At 40.3% G+C, this 12,051-nt stretch overlaps 1 protein-coding gene across 1 annotated transcript in view; it reads right to left on the bottom strand.

Moving 5' to 3' along the window:
* LOC307046953 (MAM domain-containing glycosylphosphatidylinositol anchor protein 2-like) overlaps nt 1-792 on the bottom strand; it is a 128,884-nt gene extending 128,092 nt beyond the window's left edge. Inside the window, exon 1 of the mRNA XM_079693624.1 lies at nt 26-792. Within this exon, the coding sequence (XP_079549750.1) occupies nt 26-98 (73 nt within the window). The 5' untranslated portion in view covers nt 99-792. The remainder of the gene's footprint in view (nt 1-25) is intronic.
* Nucleotides 793-12,051: the final 11,259 nt, after the last annotated feature.

Below are 12,051 nucleotides of genomic sequence, written 5' to 3'. Positions count from 1 at the left end.
AACACATTGTTAATGACGTCCTTACCGTACACGCCCTGGCCGTGCACACCCTGCAGGAAGCCGGTAAACAGCCACAGGAGACCGAAAACTAGACCCATCTTCACATCCTCCTCTGGCCGCCTCGCTGCTTCTCTCCCCCCGGGGATGAGGTTGTCAGATCGGTTCCCCGCAGCTGCTGCTCCTCCCTCCTCCTCCACCTCCTCCGCTCCGTACGGAATCCGGCCCGGTGACCGGTTCTCATCCACAAACTGTGTCCCCCACGACCACCAGCAGCAGCCTGCCGCCCACCACCCTCCCAGACCCAGGTCAGATGGGACAGGAAGGTCCGGTTCTGCTCATACCGGAGCTAACGTTAGCCGTTGGAAACCGTTGAGGAGAGTAATGGTCAGCAGAGACCCGGGGAAAAGAAGAGCAGGTTTCTCAGCCGCGTCTCCTTGGTGGTGACATTGTAGGAAAATTAAAATTCAGCAGAAAACACGCCGGTGTGACAGTATCCTTCCACCGGGAGGATGTTCACAAGTCCCCGCTACCCCTCCGCCGAGTCCAGGGGGCTCCTTGTCCGTTAGTCGGTACCGGAGTTACATCCTCCATCCTGAGGGGAAAAGCGGGTGTTCAGCGGCTTGTCACGGCGCGTCAAGCCGGGGGAGAGATGCGGAGAGTCGGGTCTCCGTGATGCCGTGATGCCGCTCGGGGCTCAGAAGGAGGAGAAGTGGTCAGTCCGGTAAACTGCTCCGTGGATTTTTACCGGTGAGAGACGTCACAGAGCGAACCGAGCGGTGAAGTCGATCAGAGTGGACGTGGGTACAGCTTCCGGGAAGACCTTTTCAAAATAAAACCAGTTGTAATGTTTGTAGTGCTGATTCAAAACGTCTAAACTTTTCACTTCTGGAGTCAAAAGTGAATATTTAGATCAATTGATATTTAATGTAGAACAGAGGTTATCAAACAGTTGGTCGGACTCTCCAAGGAGTCTCAGTTTACACCTAGCAATCATGAGCAGAAGTGGAAAAAGAATTCAGATTATTTAGCAATACTACAGTGTAAACATACTCTATTACAAGTAAAAGACCTGCATTGAGAATGGTACTGAACTTAAAGTATTTATGTATAATCTGGAAAATGTAGTGTGTGTGTGTGTGTGTGTGTGTGTGTGTGTGTGTGTGTGTGTGTGTGTGTGTGTGTGTGTGTGTGTGTGTGTGTGTGTGTGTGTGTGTGTGTGTGTGTGTGTGTGTGTGTGTGTGTTGTGCAGACATAAATCTACATATTTTGATAATGAGTAGCTAATTAGGGTTAAACTGATCAAAATAGAGTTTTATTCATTTTGTATTTGACTTGTACAACTTGCTAGGGCAGCCCCTCCTTAACGGAGATAACGGCTGCTCAAGGCTGGAGCATCTGTGTCAGAGGGTGACAGAGGACACTAGGGCAAATGATTCCCTAACAATAACATTTTGGTTTTTATCTATATTTATGTTGGTGTTGCTTCGTGTTCTTGTAAGAAGTGAAAATATATCTATTTCCAGTTGTGGTAAAGTGTTGTTACATAATCTATTATTTATATGACCACTTTCCAACAGCAGGCTCTTACTTTGAAAATCTGTTTCCGGTGTCCTCGGACCTAACGGCAGGTGATTTGACGTTAAGCGGTGTCTGCCGCGCGAAACATCCTCACGAGCACAATCCACTGGTTTCTGACCGTGACTGTCAAATTAAAACATTAAAAAAACATCTCACGAGACAACTGTAGGCGGCATGCGGGGATGAAAATGACAGCGCGAGCCCTCACTGCACGTGTGTGTTATTTTTTCCCAGGAATCCTGGTTTAGGCGAAAACACAGAGACGATCATACACAAAAATAATATATTATATTGATTAATTATTGATTGATACAAATACATAGGTGATATTAGATGAAGAATACATGTTAAAATATGGATGGAAATCTGATTTAAATGTAAAATACTGCTGTAGCTTGTACTTATTCTGAGGATTTGTGTTCTATCATCAACAGGTTAAATCTTTATTCTCATTCATTGATAATTATTGATTTAAGATAACACAAACGTCAAGTCCCCAAATGCAGATTTAGCTTTAACAAACTCATGGAAAACAGGGTGTTTTAAGCAAAAGATGATTGAATGCCTGTGATTACAAGTCCTGCATTCAAAATGTAACTTAATATAATAATAAACACAAAAAAACATACAAGAACAAGACAGTTATCATCATGCTGAATAGCCTAATATTTATGGAGCTTATGAATTTCGCAAAGGACAAATGAATCATAATATAGTTTCTTTTTAAAGGTCCCCTATTATACTGTTTTTCATCAATATATCACAGGTCTCAGATATATACAGAACCTGTCTCTGATTGGCTGAAACACCAAACAGATCATTGCAGCATTACCCATAATCCCCTCTGTTTCAGCCCTGTTTCCAAAGTGCTGATTCTCTGTCTGTTACTTTAGATGAAAATAAGGAGCCCCTCCCCACGCCCCTCTGACGGAGCGTCCACACAGCAGCGTGCGTTGGCGCTTGGCGGTGGGCGTGTCTGAAGCTTGGGGAGTCAACGCGAGCAACGCGACCAAGAACCAATCACATGAATCTCCCGCCCCCGACATACAAAGCAAAATGCTAGCATTCCATGCTAGCTATATATACTGTCCATGCCTGCTAGCTGTCCATTCAATGTTTAAACGAGGTACACTGGATATAAACTCCCCAAACAGGCGAAAACCTACCAGTTTCACCCACTATCTCTGCCACCTCCCTCCATGCCTGGCTCCTCCGGTTTGTATCCCGGTAGATGAACAGAGACTGATCATACAGCACTGGGTGATTCACTACTCGCAGCATACACGCGGTTTGATTGGCTAGCAGTTGTACTGGCAGATTTTCATAAACAGGATTTGATTGGCTGACGCTTCCGTCGAAGCTTCAAAAGTTGAACCCAACTTTTGACGCGAGCAACGCGTAGCTACGCTCCCCACAATGTAGTTCGGCGAGGCGTGATGTCACCCCATTCAAAGTGAATGGGCAGAAGCGTTGAAGCTTCAACGCACGCCGCTGTGTGGACGGGCCGTCGATTTGGTTACAAAGAACTCAATGGTGCTCTGGGAGGAGATTCAGGTGATAAGGTGGGGGGGGGGGGGGGGGGGGGTTACCTTGGTTGCTGATTGGCTAATGGTTACACAAGACAAAACATCGTTGTGACATAAAGTGGCCAAAATCTGATCAGCTCATTTTCAGACAGGTTTTTATAGAAATGGATCAAAAAGAGAGAGAATCTTTGTTCCTGAAACTTTCAGAGTCTCTTTCCACAGAGGGGACACATGTTGATGTAGAAGAGACATGAAGAAGAGGGGACACATGTTGATGTAGAAGAGACATGGAGAAGAGGGGACACATGTTGATGTAGAAGAGACATGAAGAAGAGGGGACAGATGATGATGTAGAAGAGACATGAAGAAGAGGGGACACATGTTGATGTAGAAGAGACATGAAGAAGAGGGGACACATGTGATGTAGAAGAGACATGGAGAAGAGGGGACACATGTTGATGTAGAAGAGACATGGAGAAGAGGGGACACATGTTGATGTAGAAGAGACATGGAGAAGAGGGGACACATGTTGATGTAGAAGAGACATGGAGAAGAGGGGACACATGTTGATGTAGAAGAGACATGAAGAAGAGGGGACACATGTTGATGTAGAAGAGACATGAAGAAGAGGGGACACATGTGATGTAGAAGAGACATGAAGAAGAGGGGACACATGTTGATGTAGAAGAGACATGAAGAAGAGGGGACACATGTTGATGTAGAAGAGACATGAAGAAGAGGGGACACATGATGTAGAAATACTCAATGCGCGTGCTTGGAAGTTGTGTGTAAAGTCAAAGAAATCAGGTTATGATCAGATGAGCAAATTAATCCCTCAAAGTTTATAGTGAAATCTGATGTGGGGAATGTAATGCCACCGAAGAAATCAAACAAAAAGGCTAAAGTGCCATTGAATGAGAGCAGCGGTCTTTCGGGAGTGAGTGACACACAAGCAGCAGAGGAGAACGCCATGGAAAGCAGGGCCTCGCAGGTGAACCACTCGGAGCTGTCGGTACTAATACGCTCCATAATAAGAGAGGAGATAGGGGCTGCTTTCCAGAAATTCCAGCCGCAGCTTGATGCTTTAAAGGGAGAACTTGACTCATGTTGTCAGAAGCTCGGTGATATGGAGGAGGGGATAACCGACATGGATTGTAGGGTTGCTATACTCGAAACTGCAAATGGCAATCTAATGAAGGAAAACAAAGAGTTCAAAGACAAAATAGAGAGGATGGAGATTCAAAGCAGAAAGTTTAATCTACGTGTGATTGGACTGAAAACGGACATTGAGAAGAGCGATCCCATTGCCTTTGTGACAAACTCTTTAAAGGAGGTGTTTGGAAACGAGCTCTCATGTGAACCGGCAGTCGAGATTGCATACAGGATTGGGCAGGGGACTGACTTGAGACCCAGACCTATGATAGTCACTATGCAGAGATATCAAGCTAAGGAAGCTATCTTGAAGCTGGCAAGAAGCAAGGGAGAGATTATTTTCCGTGACATGCGAGTGAAGATATTTCCTGATATTACTCCGGATATTGCCAGGAAGAGAGCCCTATTCAATGACGTCAGGACGAAGCTGCGCAAGGCTGAGGTGAGGCATGGACTATTGTTCCCCGCAACGCTCATCGTAACCTTCAATGGACAAACCAAACTTTATCGGGACTGTAGTGAAGCAGAGCATTTCTATAAAACAGTGATAAGCCCGGTTTCAGTTCAAACCAGAAATGAAGGTGGGAAATGACTGATTGACATGACCTGATAGATGGTATGATTAAACATATAGGAGAAGAAATTAATTGTATTATGAAAATGGAAATTGTTGCAGTTTTGGTGATTTCCACAATTGTTTTATTTTCTTGCAGGCCAATATTCACTGGTCTATGAGTTATCTATTTATTTGAAGTTATTTACTTCATCATCTGCGAGTATGAATTTATGTTTATTAGATTTTGAATAGAGACAAATTTCAACTTGTCTCTATTGTTGTTCATTCCTCCTAAAATGTAATTTTGATGTATTGATTAGATCTAGTGTTGCGAGACATTACCATGAATCTATTTCATACTATTATTTAAAAAATGTTTGGGAGCTACCGGGAGGCTCGTCTAATTGAGCGAGTGTGTATGCACATTTATAGCAATCTATGTGCAGATAAATGTTGGTTATGTATGTGATGGTGTGTGTGGTTGAAATTGTGTTACATGTATGTTTTAGTTCAGCTCTCATTTTGATAGGAAGTGAAAAAGAGATAACATATAAATTGCCATCTTAATGTTGAATAAGTTACCAAGTAAAGGGTTTAAATTGGCTCATATAAATGTATGTAGTCTAAGAAATAAAGTGTCTGAGATAGAGGAAATATTATCATGTGGTATTCATTTGTTAGCAATATCTGAAACTCACTTAGATGACACATCTAATGACGCTGCTGTGGATATTGATGGATATAGAATAATTAGAAAGGACAGGAATGCGGAGGTGGGGTGGCAGTATACATTCAAAAGCAAATACCAGCTAAAGTGAGATATGATTTGATGTCTGCTGATATTGAAGTACTTTGGTTGCAAATTAATTTACCTCACTTGAAACCTTTTGGTAGGATGTTGTTACAGACCTCCAAATGCAAACTCAATTTATTTAGACAAATTATGTGAAATGTTAGAAAAAGTTTGTGATCTTGACTGAGAGATTTATTTTATCGGAGATTTAAATATTGACTGGAATATGTTGCACTTTGCCCTTAAAAACAAGCTGCAGACAATAATGAATACATGTAACTTGGTACAAATGGTGACTAAACCTACTAGGATATGCATAAAGAAAGATGGGTCAAAAAGTGCAACTTGTATTGATCATATATTTACTAATTTTAGCCATGTATGTTCTCAGGCAATATCAATTCCAGTAGGGTGTTCTGATCATAATTTAATAATTATCGTGAGAAAGACAAAGGTGCAAAAAGCTGGACCAAAAGTAATTGTGAGGAGATCAATGAAATATTTTAGTGAAGAGTCATTTATACAGGATGCTCAAAAGATATGTTGGAAACATGTTTTTGAGAAAGTCGATCCGGATGATGCTCTTGATGTCTTTCATTTGTTATTTATGCAGGTGATTGATAAACAGGCTCCACTTAGAAAACAGACTGTAAGGAACTTTAGAGCACCCTGGTTAGATGAGGAATCAAGGGATCTAATGAAACAAAGAGATGATGCAAAAAATGTAGCTCTCTCATCAAGTTTTGAGTCCGATGGGCAAATGTATAGAAGGTTAAGGAATTATGTTACAGCATTAAATAAAAATAAAAAACAGTTGTATTATGGAAATAAAATTAAAGAGATAAAGGATGACAAGAAAAAACTGTGGAGTTTAGTGAATGGCATGATGGGCCGTAAGCCGAAATCCACCTCAACATATCTTGAGGTGGATGGGACATTTTTGACAAAACCAGTACAAATTGCTAATCATCTGAATGAATATTTTCTTGATAAAGTAAAACATTTGAGGAGAAATATGAATCAAACTATAAATAGTAACTCCACATTTCTAATAAAGGATTTAATTATGAAAAATAAGAAGTGTACATTTAAAATAGAAAAAGTGACAGTTACAGATGTTGAATGTCAACTAGGTAAATGTAATGATAAACCACCAGGAGTGGATCATTTAGTTGGTACATTTCTTAGATATGTTGCTAATTTTGTTGCAGAGCCTATCTGTCATATTATAAATTTGAGTATTGATAAATGTATTGGCCCACAGGCATGGAAAATAGCTAAAATTATTCCACTTGCAAAAAATCCAGCTGGACCATTTTCTGGTACAAATAGCCGTCCAATAAGTTTATTACCAGCATTAGCAAAGATAATGGAGAGAATAATTTTCAATCAAATACAAAAATACTTTGAAGGTAACACACTTAATACTGTGTATCAACATGTTTACAGACCTGGGGCCTCATTTATGAAGGGATATACGCTAAAAAAAATGGCGTACGGCAGTTTCTACGCAATGTTTGCGATTTATAAAATACTAACCTGACGGGAAAACGTACGGTCCTCCACGCAAACTCTGACCCATGCGTACGCACTAAGCACAAAAACGAGAGAGACGAGAAACCGCGACACCGTTGGCAGAAGGAAGAGTGGAGAGAAATATGTGGAAATAATACCATAAATAAAATGTTAGCTCTCATTTATCATATATGAAGAATTCATTTTCAAACATTGATCAAAGCCAATCTTAAAATGATTTAACAAACGCCTGTTTGAGACTCCTCAGTGCACACAAAAACATAACTGGGAGAAATAAATAAATACGGATATGTTATTTAAAACCACCTCGAATATGTTGTGTTAATGTTATGAAATGTTTTCTCATAAATGATGCGGTAAGCAGGAGGACAGAATTACGTCTAAACTGACACCGTTTTGCATTTCTATAGGTTGTAGATACGAGCATGGTTTTATATATGTTTAATACATGTTTAATCGTGTTTTATGCCGTTTGCCAAGACTTGATAAGTCACTCGTAAAACACAGGAGGTATGGAAACTAAGAGCACCATATGTGGTAAATTGAACAGCTAATATATAACACAACACATTAGTTGTATTTCCTTTAACTGGTGGATTATGGATATTTAGTTACTGATCGAGCTGGGACACAAACCACCAAATACAAAAACATAACTCAGATCCAGCCGTCATGACTCCACTCCGGAAGGATTCCCCGATCATTTCTTACAGTTTCTCATCAAGGGGGGGGTCTCCTGTCCCCGGTGCAAACACACTGCCTGAGGAAGGCTATGTATATTTTTTTTGTCATTAACCTTTTTCGGACCACTTATTTATTTATTTTGGTGACAATCCGACCTCCATGCTGCTACTCTGGTTCAAACTGCATCCACCAAACAATATGATTTATCTCCACCTCCCCAAAATAACCAAAATCTGACATGGTGTGAGATGTTCTTTTTAGCTGTTCTGTCGTCATTTCCTGCGATCTTCTCCATGCAGTCAGTCAAAATGAATGAATGAATGAAAGGGCGTTTCTTTGACTATTTATAGGCAAACATGGGCGTTACGTGAAGCTCGCAAAAGCTGCACCGCATTTCGAGTCAGTTATGATTTATAAAGGGAAACAGGCGTAGGAAGTGCCATACGCACTTTCCTCGCCGGTACGCAATGTTTGGTGAATCGGAAAGTGGCGGAAAATGTATGGACCTATTTTTCGGATTTCTACTACGTAAGCAACCTTCCCACGTCAATCCTACGCACGGCGTTATACATGAGGCCCCTGGCCATTCCACATGCACCGCTTTAACACAAATGACAGATGACTGGAAGGGCGAACTAGATAATAGGAAGTTAGTGGGTGCAGTACTAGTTGATTTTAGTTCTGCTTTTGATGTCATTGACCATTCTTTGTTGTTACCCAAGCTGGAAGAATATGGTTTTGATTTTGTAAATAATTTGAAACGCTGAGGTGGTTAGAAAGTTACCTGACAAATCGAAGTCAAACTGTTTTTTTTAATGGAAGTCTCTCAAAGATGAAAACAGTCACTTGTGGAGTACCTCAGGGTAGTTGTTTGGGACCACTTTTATTTTCTATTTTTACAAATGACCTACCATTAGTGTTAGAAAAAGCTAAAATTGTAATGTATGCAGATGACTCAACAATAAATTATGCAGCATCAAGTACAAGAGAGTTGACAAATGTTATGAATAAAGATCTACTACTGATATCAGAGTGGGTCATAAATAATAAGTTGGTACTTAATGCGGGAAAAACAAAATCGTTATTAATAGGATCAATTCATCAGTTAAAAGGTGAACCAAAATTGCAACTACATTTAAACCATATTGAAATTGAACAGGTCAAGGAGACAAAATTGCTAGGTATAACCCTGGATCATACATTATCTTTGTCTAAACAAATTCCTAATGTTGTATGTAAAATGGGAAGGGGTGTGTCAGTTGTAAAAAGAATTGTAAAATATTTGCCTATGGATGTCAGTAGACAAGTTTTGGATGCTTTGGTTCTGTCGCAGCTTGATTATTGTTTGGTTATATGGTCTAGTGCTGCTGAAAAAGATTTAAACAAACTACAAGTAGCACAAAATAAGGCAGCACGATGTGCACTGCAGTGCTCCTACAGAACCAGAGTCACTGAAATGCTGGAGACATTGAAATGCTTAACTGTCAGACAGAGGTCAACTTATATTTTATTACATTTTGTCAGAAATATTACAGTGACTCACTCACCAGATATATTATCACAAAGGTTTATAGCGCAATATGCACAACATAACTATCAAACACGACATACAATAGAAGGAAGGTTTGTATTAACCAAATCTAAATCAAATATGGGACAGAAAACAGTACAGAGTAGGGATGTGCATCTCCATCACTGAGGCCGATGCGATGCGCATCTCGATACGTTGCCACGATACGATACATTAACGATACCTTTGAAACACCAGGCGATGCGATACGATACGATTCACCCCTGTTGCGATACAGTTCGATACGATTTGATTCAACATTATGCGATTCGGGGCGATACGATGCGATTCAACACGATGCAAAAATAATGATACTTCAATATGGTACGACAGAGGATTTTTGTTTTATTCCTTATATGCAGCAAATCATACATTAACAAAAAAGTGCTTTACATATTTGGTACTGCACATCCCATCATGCCGTTTATTTTTTTACCTTTAAAAGCTCTCCAGAGTACAATTGTATAACACCTCACAGTTAAACAATGTAAGGATGCATTGCTCATGATTAACAATGTGCAAATAACAGCTACCATAGAGCAATGCCCATACAGCTGCCAGCCTGATGTGCTTAACACTCAGAGGCTAACTCACCAATGAGCAGAAAGCATTGGTTTCTATCTGAACAATAAAGAAAACAAATAACCTTTCACAAACAGGTATTTCATAACTGCTTACAGTAAGGAAGACATTTAAATTATTATTGGCCGTCACAGGCTGCTGTAAGCTAAACACCTCTCTCTGACAGAACACCTCACTGAGTGATTTAACTCATATGTCTCACTTTCAGGTTTCTCTTTTCAGCCGCAGACCCCATGTCGCCTCTTTATGTGCGTCGCTAAGTTCCTCGTACTACTTGTGTACTTTAAAGCGGCTCGGCATCGTTAACAATTTGCGAATGATTTTTCAAGTTGACCGTCTGTAGTAATAGTGCCGCGCACATATACCATCAGGACGTTACTGATGGGGTGCGGCTGCGGAGTGATACTGTGTGTATGCAAGTCCGCATCTAGGACGGATCTATGTATCATGGCTGTAGACCTGTTAAGTAATAAAGATACCTCATACAAAGGTCTACGGATACCTTATTACTCTCCATGACCTGCGCTCAACTATATAGCATAAATGACTATTACACCGTCTTTCTTGAACAATCCGAAGTGTTGCCAAACGTTTGATTTGTAGGTATTTTTCGCTGCGCTGTGTTTCTCTTTCTCCTCAACCTCCGTGTGTGTTGATAACTGAGACTCTCGTTCTCCGTAGTGGCGAAGCAAATATCAAAGATCGTCTCTGCTGAACGTTGACAAGATAAGGGGATTTTATATGAATGAATCGGTTTTTTACCGATGCAAAGACGCTACGCAATCGATGCATCGCGAGTTCAACCCAAACTGTAGCCGATGTGCACTCTTTCAACCGGTGCACTCGCATCTTGAACGTTTATGCCGGTGCACCGATGCGAATCGGTGAATCTTAACATCTCTAGTACAGAGCCATGATCAGCTGGAACTCTTTACCGGTTCACATCATTCAGAAACATTCTCAAGTACATTTCAAAAGGTTGCTAAAAAATTATTTAAGTATTATAAAGTACATTTGAACTGTGCCTGTGGCTATGTTTGCATATATTATGATGTAAACTTATTTGTATTTACTTTTGTTTGGCCTTAGGATGGCGATAATTGGATGACCATTTTAGTTTTCACTTCATTTCACTGTAAATTGCTTGCAATGATGAGCTGTTTTGTTTTGTTTTGTTTTGTTTTGTTTACAATTTGTTGTATGTATGTTTATGTATGTTTTGAGTGTGTGAGGACCCCAGGAAGAATAGCCAATGCTCATGCTAGTGCTAATGGGGATCCTAATAAAGACAAAAAGACAAGACAAGAAGAGACATGAAGAAGAGGGGACACATGTTGATGAAGAACAGACTTGAAGAAGTGGATTTTTCATAATAGGTGACCTTTAACTTTTATTTACAACCCTTGTGTTTATGGTTCAATTGTTCAATAAGGTTCTTCATAAAACTAGCATTTACATTTTGCTCTCAGATGAATGCGTTTCATTTTAAAATGTACCGAATGTTCTTGCAGTGCAGAAAGCCCCCGGACCACCCTGGAGGTCCACCCACCAAGATTACATAATTCTACAGGAAACTCAAAGTGAAACATTCGCAATTAAATTAAAAAGTAATACTGAAAAACAATCCCAAAAGAAGCTCTGTGTTTACTGAGAGGTTTCCAGCTGGCGACGACAGAAAGAGAGAGATATCAGGGCGGCTGCGGAAAGCACTACTTTTAAGAATTAGATCAAATATGAAATCTCCTATGAATACATGAAAGAGTCGTTCATTAACATTTCAGAGCATCTGTTTACAGACTTCCAAAACAAAGTGCCAAATAATCAGAAATAGCCAACTTCAGAGAACTAATGTGACAGGGCGCTGTCCGTGGTGCTGATCCTGGGAGACTTCAGTGACTCTTTTACACTCCTCACTGCATTATGACATTAAAACATGCTCATCTAGCCCTATACAAAACTTCGATAGGCTATTCTTTTCTTTTGGCTTCATGAAATGGAAGGAATCCAGTTGTATCAAATCAACATTTCAGCCTTTTATGTAGCACGTTATCAAGACTCCTCAAAGCGCTTTTTA

Source organism: Notothenia rossii, assembly GCF_949606895.1.
Source record: "Notothenia rossii genome assembly, chromosome: 7".
Taxonomy (NCBI): Eukaryota; Metazoa; Chordata; class Actinopteri; order Perciformes; family Nototheniidae; genus Notothenia; species Notothenia rossii.
This window is presented reverse-complemented; position numbering and strand designations above follow the sequence as displayed.